At 36.2% G+C, this 15,891-nt stretch overlaps 1 protein-coding gene across 3 annotated transcripts in view; it reads left to right on the top strand.

The window, feature by feature from the left end:
* ARL5A (ADP ribosylation factor like GTPase 5A) overlaps positions 1-15,891 on the top strand; it is a 46,362-nt gene that overhangs the window by 4,406 nt on the left and 26,065 nt on the right. For all 3 annotated transcript variants that reach the window (XR_006712880.1, XR_006712879.1, XM_045479820.1), the window contains exons 2-5: positions 7,106-7,166; positions 7,870-8,017; positions 9,870-9,953; positions 15,245-15,396. Coding sequence is in view for 1 of the 3 variants with exons in the window: in XM_045479820.1 (XP_045335776.1) it covers positions 7,106-7,166; positions 7,870-8,017; positions 9,870-9,953; positions 15,245-15,396 (445 nt within the window). In the remaining 2 variants the exon portion in view is untranslated. The remainder of the gene's footprint in view (positions 1-7,105; positions 7,167-7,869; positions 8,018-9,869; positions 9,954-15,244; positions 15,397-15,891) is intronic.

Raw genomic sequence — 15,891 nt, 5'->3', positions numbered from 1 at the left:
GAGAGAGGGTGACACAGAATCCAAAGCAGGCTCCAGGCTCTGGGCTATCAGCACAGAGTCCCACGCCTGGCCGAACTCGCAAACTGTGAGATCATGACCTGAGCTGAAGTCAGACGCTCAACCCACTGAGCCACCCAGGTGCTCCCTGCCCCAGTTGTTTTCTTTACACTAAACTTAGCCAGTTCAAATTATTGTGTGGTTTCTCTTTCCTGATTGCATCTCTGATTTTGCCATGTATAATCATCACTTTTCATTCAGCAACCTTAGTGTGAAAGAGGTGTTTTTTCCCTGAGTCTCTACTACCATTGTTATAAATAGTAAGTTTATTTTCAAACTATTTTTTGTTAATGATGCTTCTAGATTTTGAAAATTGAACTTTTAATACAAAGTGACTTGATCAGATATTTCACGTCCAACCTTTATATCTTCCAGATCTGATTTATTTCTTCATTCATACTTTATTAAGCACCTGCTTTATTCCAGGTTCGGTGCTAGGGACTGGGAGAATGAACGATAATAGACAACATGACAGGTGGATTTTTTGCTCTATGTAAGATAGAGTTAGGGTTTTGTGTAGTGTAGAAATGAGATGATAATGAAGGGTCAGAATGACTCTCAATTTATCTGCCTTAGCATTTGTGTTTTTTGACTTTGGTATGATTCACAGAACTAGAAGTCCTCCAGGATGACAGTGACATCTTTTCGTTTAATTTGCTGACTGGTGGTTGGAGGAATATATATATAAATTGAGTTTTAGAACCTGGCAATGAATGGAACTGATAGGCTGTCTGGGTGTGACAAAAGGAAATGAAGAGGGGAAACTAGGAGCATTTTCATGACAAAACAGTAAAGTATTGATTGGGAAACTGAAGCCTAAATGATAATTCCAAATTCTATCCAAGCATTGTAACCGTGTGTAGTTGTTTTGGCTTATCTGAATAAGAATGCTGTGGCATAGATACTCCAAAAGAAAAATCATACTAAACACTAAACTCGTAATGAAGCACATGAATCAAAGAATTGGAATAGCCAAAATTCTTACTGCATTTGCCCATAATAACCTTATCTTTTAGTATGCATGTTATGTTTTAGGTTTTGTAGAATATTTGTTTTGGAGTGCCTTAGAGGGCTACAACTTTAGGTTTTGCATAGAATTCTGCTCCCATCTTGGTAATGGGAGGAACAGGCTGGGGTGGTGAAGGAGCCTAAGAATTTCCAAAGGAAGTTGATGCAGTATTAGAAAGTCTGAATAATTTAACCCTATCATTGGTAGTAAACTGGCTTTTCACCATGAAGTTGCCACCTTTATCTTTGAGCCTATTACACAGTTATATCTTAATTTTGTAGTTCTCACTGTGGTCTATGTGCTATACCTTAGACTTAGGAAGCAGTTAAACAGCCATTGGTGCTTTATTGTAAAACACTTAAAAATTCAAATACAGACAAATCTTGGGGAGAAGGGTGGATAGAAATTGGTGATGAATGTGGCTTGTAGGTGTTCGTGTGGGGTGAAAAGGTGAAGGTCTTCTGCATCATGGATTCCTCGTTGGAATGCCCTCCAAGGAGATCTTAGACTGCCCCATAGAACATGCAGCTCCTTGGAGATTTTCCAGGTGCCACACACATTTGATTGGAGTTTCTTTTTTTTTTTTTCCTTTAAAATTTTTTTTTTACCAATTTAAAAACTTTATATTTTTAATTCCATTAGCTTGTATTCCCTTGATGGACTTTAGAAATTCTCTTATGTCTTAAGAATTTGGAGGCATGTTTGCATATTTATGCACTTGCAGGTGACAAAGGAATGTATTGAGGTTGTAAAATTAAATAGAAGAAGGAGGTTTCCAGTGTGGAAACCAGTGCTACATTACTTCCCCTCTCACCATCTTTGATGCTTTTGTCTCTTATTTTCCACCATGCCAGACAAGAATCCTCATCTTGTTACTATCCTCCATGCCTTCTCTTCCCAGTATCCTTTTTTTTTTTCTAGGCACTACTGAAGACAGACTTATGGCAGTTTAAATATTTATCCACAACAGGATATGTTGTTATCTGATTCCATCTTATTGATTCTCTAGTTCATTCTATGCAGTGGTTGTAAAAATCACATCCTGTCCTCAGCAGGCAACTAACTTGTGTTATGAGAAGATGGAATCCTCTGGTATGAGCCTCTTCTGCCATGTGCTTTATCTCAGTTTATGTCTGTGTGTTATTGCACAGTGGGTTTTGTTCACAGCAATTTTACCTTGCTTATGTTCAGCTTGTGGTCAGGTATGATAAAGAATCTTTCTGTAGTATTTTTTTTGTCTAGTAGTCCTTCCTTATAGAAGTGGGAGAAAAGTACTATGGTTGGAATCAGGAAATAAGTCCTATGGGGCATGGCTAAAATAAGGAGACCGTTTTAAAAAACAAAGCTAGGTAAGTTTTCACCTTAAAAGCTATCATTTTATTTTATTTTACTTTATTAAAAAATGTTTTTTTAGAATTTTATTTTAGAGAGGGAGAGAGAGAATCTTAATCAGGCTCCATATTCAGTGTGGACCCTGATGCAGGGCACAATCCCACCACCCTGGAATCGTGATGTGAGCTGAAATCAAGAGTTAGATGCCTAATTGACTGAGTCACCCAGGTGCCCCAAAAGCTTTTTAGAAGGCTGGAGAGCTTTTCTACATATATGCCTGCTATTATTCAACATATGTATTGAAACGCCTTTTATTTATTTATTATTACTATTTTTTAATGTTTATATTTGAGAAAGAGAGAGACAGAGTGGGAACAGGGGAGGTGCAGAGAGAGAAGGAGAGACAGAATCCGGAGCAGGCTCTAGGCTCTGAGCTGTCAGCACAGAGCGAAACACAGGGCCTAAACTCTGAACTGTGGGATCATGACCTGAGCCCAACTTGGACTCTTAACCAACTGAGTGACCTGGGCACCCCTATTTTTTTTTTTTTAAGTTTATTTGTTTAGAGAACAAGGGAGAGAGAGAATCCCAAGCAGAGCCCAAAGTGAGGCTTGATCATGAGATCATGACCTGAGCCGAAATCACGAGTCGGACACTTAACTGATGCTTAACCAGGTGCCCCTAGAAACTCCTTTTAGAATTTTTTAGACAAATCTTTAAATCATTCTTATCATTTAGGGGTCACACTTCATTTAATGGAAAAAAGATAGCACTCATTTGAACCATCTTTTACTTTATGGCTGAGATAATACCAAGTGGCTCCCATCCCCCTTTAAATTCAAATTCATCTTCAGCTGTTAAGGGGTCTTCAGCTGTTAAGGGGCTCTGTGTGAATGCTCAAAACAGTGTACCACAGGCTCTGATAGCAGTTACAAATGAAATGTAGCAAAATACTTTGAAAAATTGAAGCATGGTTAGAATAAAACTCCAACCTCTTTAAGTGATGAAGGACTTTGTAACAGACAATGCTTTTTGTATTTGGGGTGTCTGTATGTGTTATTTGTACACACACACTTTTTTAAGTCAGTCTATAGTTATTTGTCATAGATTCTTGCCTATATTTGTACTGTTTCTTTTTGCCCCTATTAATTTGATACTTTTTAGAATGATATTTCTCACATGGGTCAGATTAATTGTATTTTCTTCCTGAGTATTGGCCTAAAGTCTAGTCTGTCTAGTCTGTCTTAGTCTAGTCTGTCTAAATTTGGTCCAGGTGATACAGTGGAGGTTAGAAAATGATATTCCTGAAACTAAAAATAGTTGGCATTTTGAGAATGGTATTATTAAAAATTAGTATTCAAGTGGGAAGCTAAAAATTTTCATCCAAGCCAGAGATCACAGTATAGCCTGATGTGAATTCTGCTTAATTAAAATGTTTATAGGTGGTTGTAGTAATAGAAGTGAAGAAGAGATACACCATTAAAAGAAGAATGCTTATTCTGGGGGCATAGAAAAATACAGAATTAGGCAGAATTGCCATGCATTTTAAAAACTTTCCAGGTGGGGCGCCTGGGTGGCGCAGTCGGTTAAGCGTCCGACTTCAGCCAGGTCACGATCTCGCGGTCCGTGAGTTCGAGCCCCGCGTTGGGCTCTGGGCTGATGGCTCAGAGCCTGGAGCCTGTTTCCGATTCTGTGTCTCCCTCTCTCTCTGCCCCTCCCCCGTTCATGCTCTGTCTCTCTCTGTCCCAAAAATAAATAAACGTTGAAAAAAAAAAAAATTAAAAAAAAAAAAAAAAAAAAACTTTCCAGGTAAAATGGTACCTTCCTTCAAGAACTCTATAATCTGGCCCTGATGCAGGTATGGCACTAATGTGAAGATGGATATATCCAGTCATTAAGCTTATAAAACACACCCTTTGATGGGAGCCCATGTTCCCCAAATAATCTGACCACCCTATTACTTTTCCTTAGGGAGAGACTGCACTTGCCAGGTTAGTTTTGAACATTTGATCTCATTGTATGTTACTCATTTTGGCATTCTTGTGTATATGTCATTTCTGTGAGTTGCTTTCTTTGAGCCCTGTCTACTCTGAGATACTAGCAGGATTGAGTTTGTGGACCTGGGAGATGAAGGGCCATGCACTAGGTAAATTCACCAGAGAGAAACATCACTTGATGAGGCCTTTTGGTGGTCATTCAACTGAACTTCCCTTAGCAAGCCCTCTACATGTTAGCAACCCTTTATTTAAAATAAGTATCATCTTTGTATTTGATCATTTTCTCAGTTCCTTTACCCTAGTCACCTCGAAAGATTAAATGTACTGGGCCCTGCGTCTTTAAAATTGTTTTTAAGAACCTATATGGGGGAAACATGATCATCTCCCTTTAGAACCCTAGTGGTCCTAAGCTGCCTGCCCTCTCTTCAGAGAAATGAGTGATTGGAGAAAATAGATTGTATTAAAATTTTCTATTTACTTGATCTTCCTATTTTTGTATAATAGGAATTCCCCTCTACGGTAAATGGCAACTATTGGAAAACTTATGCCATCTCATTGAAAAGGCTTTTTCTCAAAGATATCCTTACTGTGAGGTGTTACAATCCTCAACATCTATTATTTATAGAATGAATAGTAATTAATTCAACATTTGTTGAGTACCTTGTGCCAGGAAAAGTTGTAGTGACTGGGATTATAAAGATGATTGGCCTGGGATCTATACGCATAAAGCATGCCTCATTGGGCTGAGAAGATTAGTTAGTGTATGTGTAAATAGTTAATGATAAGTGCTAGTTAGAGATATTGTGGAAAAGCATGAGAAAGTGATTTTGGGGGGAAAACTAAACTTAAAAGATTAGTAGGAATTCCCTAAATGGAGAATCGGATAAGATAATTCTGGCTCAGGGAAAAGCCGAGTAGAGGTAGAGAAATGTTTGCTATAAAGACATGTGGCAGCTTATGTGGGGAGAATGGCTTGAATTTCAACCTAGGTACCTGGTGGTAGTGGTGAGAGATAAAGCCGGAGCTTAGTCAGTTATGACTGTCTTTATTTACAAGGCTGAGAACTTGTGCCATGTCTTTCTGTCAAAATGGAGAGCCATCATTTCAATAAGAGTGGTGGTATCAGCTTTATAGTGTAGAACAATTACTGTAAAAACAGTGGGAAGGTGGATTGGAGACAGTCTACGTAGGGAAGGTTTTACAATAAGAAATGAGAAGGACTACAACTAGGACCGGTGAAAGGAGGCAGGTTCAGGATATATTTTTGAGGTGGAATCCATAGAACTTGGTGACAAATTAGTTGTTGGGGTTGAGGGAAACATTGAATAAGCTCCAGGGGCAACTGAATTTGTGGTAATGCCATTAAGCAAATTAGGTAGAATAGAATTAGAAAAAGGTTTGAATGTTGGGTTTGGGATATGTTGAGTGGCACTGTGTCTACTAGATAGGTTGGAGTTTAGGAGAGATTTGGGATTAGGAACAATCTTTCTTAGTGGTTGGCACTGCTCATGTGCTATCTTAATCATTATACAACTCTGAAAGATAGGTATTGTTGTCCCTGTTTTATATCGAGAAAACTTAGGGATTAGAGAAATAAGTCATTTGCCCAAGATCACATAATTGCATGTCTTTTTTCATAGTGCTTGTGTTATCTACTGCTGTGTAACAAACCGCTCCTAAATTTTGTGACTTAAAGCAATAATTTATCATTTATCTGTCATGGTTCTGCGATTTGACTGAGCTCAGCTAGGAAGTTCTAGCTTGGGATTCTCATTTGGTTGCAGTTAACAGCTAGAACTAGAGTCATCTATAGCTTGACCTGGCTACATATCCAAGATGGCTTCTTTATTTGTGTGTCTGGCATCTCACCTGGAATGGCTAGAACAGCTGGGGCAACCACGTGGTGATCTCTCTCCACAGGGTCAAGCCACATGATCAGCTTAGGCTTTCTGACTTACGTATATAGTGGTTTGGGGATAGTAGGACTTGTTACATGGTGCCCAGTTTACTCCAAGGGTAGTTGTCCAAGAGAGCCAGCAGCTGCAAGGTTTGTAATGGTCTAGGCTTGAAGTCACACAGCATCACTTCTGCTATATTCTTTTGGTTAAAAGTGAGTCACAGGACCAGCTCAGATTCACATGGAATCAGGGAAGGGAGGAGACTATACAGACACCATCTTTGGAAATGAGCTTCTTCCACATACTATCTTTGGAATAGTTTTTAGATAGCATAGAACTAGATAGGCCCTAAGAGCGCCTGCTAAATAAAATGTGAAGAGAATGGAAGAAGACAGCTTTGGGAAACATGAATGTTTTTGAAGAAGACCCAAGGAAGAGGAATCTGTGGTAAAAAATCTGTATATATCAAGAGAGAGTGGAAGAGAACTTGGAGAAAGTGGTGTCATAGAAGCCAAGGGAGAGGGAGTCGCTGCCACCATAGCCATACATCCTTAGATTTGGTTAGAACAAATTCTAACCTTAGAATTTGGTTAGATTTGGTGTTAGAACAATTCTGTGGTCTAAATGTACTCAGTTTACGGTTATCTATGATGGGACCTGGCCTTCCGCTACCAGATTTAAAGGCTGGCCTTTTTTTCTAATTTACCCCACCCCACTATGTACCCAGTTGATGCCTAAAATTCACGGTTAGAACTTAAATGGCCTATTTTTGTTTTTAATTAATAAATGATTAATGTTTTTTTTTATTTCAGAGCACAAAGTTATCATTGTTGGGCTGGATAATGCAGGGAAAACTACCATTCTTTACCAGTTGTAAGTATTAACTAGTTTAAAATTTTTATTTTATCATTCATAATTATTTTTTCTGCCTGGGTAATATTTGATTAGCAAAAGCAATAAAAAGTTATATGGAACCTAAAATATTCTGTAAGAAATCAGGTTGACTATAAACCAGGAGCCAGATTTAAGCAACTGTTGTAGGACAGCTAGAAATTTATATGATGTAGAGCATGTTGTTCAGTTTTTTTACTTATAGAAAGTAGAGAAATATTGTTTATATAGTTTCTGGGGAATCAATCTAGAGTATTCCAGATCGTCCACTACCTAGTTCCATCCCTGTTTAAACCCTTACCTCACTCCTTTTTTTTTTTTTTTTTTCCTAGAAAAAGAGGGCACAAGTGAGTGAAGGACAGAGACAGAGAAGTGGGGTTCACCTGAGGCGGGGCTTGTGTTCACCTGAAGTGGAGCTCATGCTCCCCCCAAAGCAGGGCATGTGCTCACCCGGTGTGAGACTCAAGCTCATGATCTATGAGATCATGACCTGAGCCAAAGTCAGATGCTTAAGGACTGAGCCACCCAGATGCCCCAACCCTTACCTTACTCTTCTGAGCTAGTGGGAAAGGGCCATTTGGATATAAAATATGAAAACTCATGCTGATTTTTCCTTTGATTGCAAAATGCTCAAACAATCTAGCTTCCCTGCTAATTGTAATATATTTGAACTTTTTTTTTTTAGTTCTATGAATGAAGTTGTACATACATCACCTACAATTGGAAGTAATGTAGAAGAAATAGTGATTAATAATACACGTTTCTTAATGTGGGATATTGGTGGTCAAGAATCTCTTCGTTCTTCCTGGAACACTTACTATACTAACACAGAGGTAATGTTTCTTAATATACTAAAACTTCTAAGAACAGAATGCTTGGGAAATATCTTCTAGATGTGAACTCTTATAATTAATCTTTTTGAAATATCCCAATATGTTAATAAAAGTAGAATTTAAACATGATAGAATCTTTGATTCCCTGTTTCAGGGTCATTGTTCTGTATATCCACTCTCATTGAACCTGTCTATAGGGAGAATTGGAATGAAGGGGTGATTGATTAGTCTGATTATGTATGGATCCCAGAACTCATCTTAAATAGTTGTTTTTACAGTAAGTTCAATCTCACACTTTGTCATTTTATTTCTCTTAGTATTTATTTTTTGTCTGCATACAGAAAATCCTAGTTAAATGAGAGGGTTCTGGAGGCTTGAATCCTGGCCAGACCTTTACTATGTATGTTCTTTTATGTAGCACAATTGCACATGAAATAATTCTTCTTTTGGTTATAAAGCAATTTGGACATAAATCATATGTTTTTATTTATATGTTATTTCCCAAGAGGCAATTCAGACCTATGACATTTGAGACCTTTATTGTATAGACCTTGTAAATTGAAAGTTCAATTTATTGTGACAGTTGTTTTTATAGTACTGATTATAAAACTCCAAATGTATATAAAGATGCATATTGTATCATTAAGACACTATTAATTGTCTCTAATGACCTGATCCCCTAACACTTTGCTAAGCATTTGATCATGTATTTTGGAGAAGGAAAGGTATATATGGTTAGTATTTCTGTGTATAATGCTGCAAGTATCAAATTTATGACAACATCTTAAAAATTAATGGTTTTATTAAAATGCCTTAGAATAGGATGGGTCTTAGGTGAGTGTCAAGTGAGAGAAGAGGTAAAGTAGCAGTTCTCTTAGCCATCTGCCATATGGTTAATGACATCTGATAAATAGAAAAGACTCTGAAAATTAACAGTGGTTTATCTGGAAATGGAAAGCTGGTTTTAAAAAATCCATAGTGCTTGTTCTTTATAAGCAGAGTTAACCTGGGCATCACCAGTGCCATCATAAAATGACTGTTTCAGGTTCTGCTTCCATGGTGGTTCTTGGTACTCATGCAGGTGAAGAAGAGGTACAGTGTAGCTCAGTCCTCCTTGGCTCCTTCACAGGTCTCACTACATCTTTTGACCCTAGTCTCATCATTAGTTCAAGAAAGAGTTGTGCTTGCAGGCAGCAGGTACCATTTACATAAACAAGAGAAGCATGGATTTAAATAGATGTATTCTTTCATTTGTTGAGTTTTAAAAGTTGATTTAACTGTCACATTACTCCCGTATCATGCCCTTTTAGAGTTTCAGATCGATATTAATAAATAATATCTGTAGAAATATCTAAAATCTAGGATTATAATGTATTCTTTTTCATATTTTTTCTTAGTAAGATTTTTTTATTAAAGTCTAATTAGCGTACAACATTATATTAGCTTCACTGTATTTTTTTCATATTGACTGTGGTGCACATAGTTGGAGACAAGCTCATTACCATTCAAGACATTAATTTAGAAACAAACATGTATATTGGTTAGAATACTAACGGAGTAGTATTAATGGAGTAGAATATTAACGGAGTAGTAGAACTGACATTCTAATAGCGTTAGCATTGTATTCTTTTTTCTCTTATTTTCTCTTAAAAATTAGCAAATGATATTTGAATACAAATGGATCAAACCTTCAGGCTTCACAATGTATATAGAAGGTATCTCTGGTTTTCCAGTAATACCATAGCATGAGGCTCTAATTTCTTGGTATTTGTGGTCTGTAAATCAATTAAGTACTTTATAAATTTTATGAATATTGAATTGTGTAATCACTATTTTTTTGTAATTATTTTAGTTTGTAATTGTTGTTGTGGACAGTACAGACAGAGAAAGAATTTCTGTAACTAGAGAAGAACTCTATAAAATGTTAGCCCATGAGGTAAGTAGAATTCTGGCATTGTGTGTGTGTGTGTGTGTGTGTGTGTGTGTGTGTGTGTGTGATATTGCTATCACATTTGTTCTTTCTACTTTCTTGTTACGATATTACTTCAAATATTTATTTATTTTTTACTTATTATTTTTTAAATAATATTACTTATTAATATTACTTATTAATTTTTTTAAAAAAAGTTTTTTAAGTAAGCTCTACACCCAGTATGGGGCTTGAATTCATGATCCTGAGATCAAGAATTACATGCTGTATTGACTAAACCAGCCAAGCACCCGTACTTCAGATTTAAATACGGGCTTAAATCTGTTGGCCATTCTGCTTTATCAGTTTGACACTTCCCAAATTGGACGTGTATCTGGAAACAACAGAAAGATTGTGGAGTCAGTTATAGATTTCTATTTCTTTTATCCTAGATTAATTTGGTCTAAAAGTTTTCCTGGGTGAAAAGACCTAAATTGGCTTTCATTTTGCCTTTTATAACAATAATTATATAGAAGGTTATCACTAGAAATGAGATTTTAAGGTCTCATGGACATTTAGTAAGGCTTGATTGTAACTCAGTTATCAGACTAATACTTAAATGTTGTCACTCTTATGTTTCTCTGATATTGTCCCTTTGAGTAAACAAACAAAAGTACGTGACTAGCCACATTTTCTTAGTCTTTGAGAATTATTATAGGTAGCATGATTTAAAAATGAAATAAACTAAACAATATAGTTAATAAGTAATAAAATCATATAATATTTACTGTAGTAGCAGTTGATTTTTTTTTTGTGTGTGCCTTTTATTGCAGATATTACACTCTTTTTTTCATGTTTATTTATATTTGAGAGAGAGAGTGCAAGTGGGGGAGATGGCAGGAGAGAGAGGGAGTCACAGAATCTGAAGCAGGCTCCAGGCTCTGAGCCGTCAGTACAGATCCTGATGCAGGGCTTGAATTCACAGGCTGAGATCATGACCTGAGCTGAAGTTGACCGCTTAACCGACTGAGCCACCCAGGAACCCAACAGATATTACATTCTTAACTCATATTTATAGACAGAAATAGAAAAATTAATGTTTAGATTTGTATGTGTAACTGTTAATTTTAGTGGAATTTTAACAAAGCTTAAAAAAAGCCGGTTTATCTGTAAGGAAGTTTTATGTTAATTTTAATATTGATTTGATGATTTGCTTTTGAGATTTGCATTAGAAATTTTGGAATGTGTCTGGCATCCGGTCAAGATGTAAGGACACCTAATAAAGTGGTTGTATAAATTGAAGTTCTGTTTTCCATGTGGTGATCACGCCCACCAAGATGCACCTTCTCCTGTCTTGGATTCATTCTGGCAGCTTTGTGAAACCCCTTGGGTTTTTAAAAAAGATAATACCTGTTGCTATTCATGCATTTAACGAGTTTTGATTCTAGTTTGGGAAACAAAAAATAAACTATAAAAAAGGTAGAAAACTAAGGATTTTCTTTTTTTTTTTAATTTTCCTTTTGTATTTTACACCAAGGAGTTACTGTTGTTTGAAGATTTAGGAAAAAGAAAAAGAAGACCCAAATGTATTTGTATCTTGAGTATGTTTTTTACACTCTTAACAGATAGTCTTCTTCTTTGATCCTTGTTCTAATTGGCCAATATATAGCAGGATCAAAGAGCTCAGTAGTAGGACTCAAAGTCATTGAATTTTACTATCTGGGGACATTAAATTGAGCTGGTCACTTCCTCTCTTGTGGATGTTACTCATCTGTAATGGATGAGTACAGTGAGGTCCTGAAAATTTATTTTACTTGACCAAATTTTTAAGAGCCAGGATTTCAACTTAAATATTCTCATTATTCAGACTCTTTGCTAAGAAGAAAAGAAAAAAAGACAGAAATAAGGCCTAGTTGGAAAGTGAAAGAGACTGAATGGGGAGAGTGCCAGAAAAGAAAGGAATTACAGATGAAGTTGGGAGCTGGATTAAACCAATTAATAGGGTCAGAAAGAGCCAAATAGGCAGAAATCTGAAAAGGGGCAAATGGATCAAAGAATGAGAATGTGTGAGTGAAAGACAAATTTTGACATGGGGTTAGTCAGATGTTTCATATATATCATAGCAACCAACAAAATCTTTTTACCATCACTAATGATGCTTTACCTGTATTACTGAATACAAAACTATAAAACTATAAAATGATTTTAAATATTTCCGAAAGCTTCATCTTAAATGAAGTGCAAAACTTTGAAGCTCATGAATTTTAAAATCATTCCAAACACAAAAGGGTAGATGACGTTTTATTTGGAGTAACTCAACTTCTAGGAATTATCTTTGCAAATGAAGCTTGGAGAAACATATTGACAACTGCATAAGGCATATGGAAGATGCTAAATAAATATGTCTTGCGTGTGCTGCAATTATTCATCTTCTTCACTAAATGAAAAAATATTTTTAGACTCTTAACAACAATCTGTAACAGGTAGCAGAAAGTTTTTCAAAGTTTAAAATGGCTGATAGATAAAAATCACCACTGTTCACCTTGTACTTTGACCTCTTGCTAAGTCCAGTTGATGAACAGCCTTAATCCAATATATCTCTTTTCTGTTAGCATAATGTATAATTGATCCTGAAGTTATTTAATAAAAAAAGTAAAGGAAGATTTTCTTCTCTTCCTAAATACTGCTTAAAAATAGGGAAAATAGCTGTTTGTTTGTTTTTTTAAAACAAGAAACCTGGGACACCTGGGTGGTTCAGTCATTTAAGATTCCTGGTTTCAGCTCAGGTCATAACCTCACAGTTCATGGGTTCAAGCCCTGCTTCGGGCTCTGCACTGTCAGCGCAGGGCCTGCTTGGGAATCTCTCTCCCTCTCTCTCTACCTGTCCCCACTTGCTTGTGCACACATGCACATGCGCTCTCTCTCTCAAAATAAATTAATAAACTTAAAAAAATGAAAAAAAAACAAGAACCCCAAATAAAAAAACTTGAACCTATGAAATCTAGAAAAATTATATTCAATATGGGTTTTACTTTGAAATCTTTCAATAGAATGGCTTTATTTTTTGTTTTTCAATTTTTAGTCCAGGGGCTTCTTCGAATAATTTCATCACTAAGAGTGATGAGTATAGATTATATACAAATAAAATAGCATAAACTATGTGTTTCAACTTGTGCCAGGTATTTCTAATGTCAGAAATGTGCTCTTTAAACATGCCAGCATTAGCAATCCTGACCTATATAAGATTTCAGCATATACTAGTAAGAGGTATTGAAACCTGGGAGATAGGAAGATAGGGATTACATTCCATGGAAAGTCCATCTACTCAGTGATCCAGCCACATATCAACCATTGATAAGTATGCTATTTTCCGTTTAGGGTAGGAGAAAAAGTACTTGATCCTTGATAATGAATATAATAGATATCCTGGTTATAGCCCATCCCTTCAACTTTTTGCCTTGTTGATAAGACAGGTGAACTGAACATAGGTGAAATAAATTGAACATAAAATCTTAAAACTTAACATTCTAGAGTATCTTTTTCTGACCCTGTTTTTCAGGTAACTGTCATTAACCATGGTAGCATAGCTGCCATCCTGGAGAGGGCGCTGTAGCTAAAAGTCTGTCTTGATTGTTGTATAAAACATTTTGCATGACTCCTTTTAACAAATAAGAAATTTACTATTTATATTTTTTATTGACATCAGAAATAAAATCGTATAAATTGTTGAAACTGTGTTCTCATAAGAGTAAAATAATGTGGAGCAATGTCAATTTGTATCTACTAAAGACTTTCTTATTTCAGACACAGATACACACGATTGAAATAAAAATATCCTATAAAGATGCCATTCTGCACAGTTGAGAAAACTTGCAAGCACAGCACCAAAACCTTAGTTTTCTCAGTATCTCTCCATATGTGAGTGTGTGTGTGTGTGTGTGTGTGTGTGCGCGCGCGCGTGCGCACGTGTATCTATACACACACATATATATGAGTGCATCTATCATGGGTTCTTAATCTAGGATCCATGAATGGACTTTAGAGTATCTATTAACACCCTAAAATTACATATAAACTTTTTTTTGCGTATATACATATATACATTTTTATGAGGAAAAGGTCCATGACTTTCAGCAGATTATCAAAGAAGTTTCCGTCTTTAAAAATGGGAGAGGGGAGGGTAGGATAGAGCAAAAGGCGATGACTAACCATTGGCCTGCTTTGTGAATAAAACATTAGACCAGTCAGTTTGGGGTATGCACAAAGATAAAGGTGATCCACGTTTTCAGGACAGTAAGCGAACTAACATTTACTGAACTGTTACCTGAAGCCAGGTACTGAACTGAGTGTTTTTCATGTAGTAGTTCATTCATTCAAACTATATCCGCAGGAGGTAGGTGATAGTCTCAGAATTTTATAGATGAGGTGCAGCAGGTATAGTGGGAAGATCTCAGCTCAAACCTGGTTCTGTCATTGAGTAGCTGTATGACCTTGTATGAGTTACTTACTGCTGAGTTTTAGTTTCCTTATCTATAAAATGGGAATAGTAAGGCCTACCTTACAGGAATCCTGTGAGTATTAAAAGAGATTTTATTTGGAAAATGGTTAGCATAATGGGTGTCTTGCTCAGATTAGATACTCAATAAATGTTATGAAGAACAAATTCAGTAAGATTAAAGAATTTGCTTCAGAGGCAGAACATAGAAGTGGTAGAACTTACTGTCTAATTGGGAAATTTGATAAGTTTAATGCCAGTCCAAAATGGCCATATTGAATATTCAAATCTAAGGAATCTACATGGACAAAGAGGAGCTAGGTCTCAGAAGAATAGGATTGGTTTAGGATAGCACTTCTCAACTGAGAATTAAGCTCTAAGGCCCTAAGGCGTACATGGTGTGTTTCCTAGGCACCTAGAAGGTACTAGCTTTAGGTATGGGTACCTAAAGAATAGATAGGGGTAAAATTTTGAAAAGTTCTTGAGTGCCAGGCTAAAGAGTAGCTCTTGGCCTAGTTTTGGATTAGGGGAAGGGGTAAATATGTATTTGAAGTCATGACAATTGTTAAATATAGCAGTTGGGACCATAAAAAAAATGTAATTTAGGGCTATAAGAAATACGTAAATCCATACAAATACAGATGTGTTTATTTAAAATGTGCTTAGTTTTAAGTTTGCCATCTATCAGCATCAGAGCCGTGAGATGCTTTTATGTCAGGTAGTCGAATTCTAGGTTAAAAGATTGTCAAAAGGATTTGTTTAAGTTGGAAAATCTGTGAATAAAAATGCACTGGCCTTTTTACAGTTTTATTTGCTTTTATAGGACCTAAGGAAAGCTGGATTGCTGATTTTTGCTAATAAACAAGATGTTAAAGAATGCATGACTGTAGCAGAAATCTCCCAGTTTTTGAAATTAACTTCTATTAAAGATCACCAGTGGCATATCCAAGCATGCTGTGCTCTTACTGGCGAGGGGTAAGAGGTCTTTTAGAAAACATGTATTTAGTTTACAAACATGTATTTTTTCTTAAAGTCAATAAATATTTAAGGCTACCATGTATAAAACAACGTAAGGGATAATCTATATCTATAATTAGAGTTTTACCTTGGTTCTATAAATAAAACCTGTAACATACACGTAAAACATATGAACATACTGAACAAATCCATGTGAACATGTAGATGATAGAGTTGCTGTAGGGGTTCAGGGAAATGGAAGTGTGAAGGAGAGCTGGACAAGTCAGGAAACTGTTCGTGCACTGATGGTGGGATTTAACACTGTAGCAAGTCTGTGTCTCCAGTGCTTTTCATAGGGTGTATCATGTATCAGGTGTATCATTTATTCCTCGTAACAATCTGGTGGACCAAATGTCTTTAGTTTGCATTTTATTCATAAAGAAGCTGAACTAGAAAAGGGTTCAAATATAAGACTAATTTGGGAGTACTCATTTTGCCACTCATTTTGTCAAG

Source organism: Leopardus geoffroyi, chromosome C1, assembly GCF_018350155.1.
Source record: "Leopardus geoffroyi isolate Oge1 chromosome C1, O.geoffroyi_Oge1_pat1.0, whole genome shotgun sequence".
Lineage (NCBI taxonomy): Eukaryota > Metazoa > Chordata > Mammalia > Carnivora > Felidae > Leopardus > Leopardus geoffroyi.
This window is presented reverse-complemented; position numbering and strand designations above follow the sequence as displayed.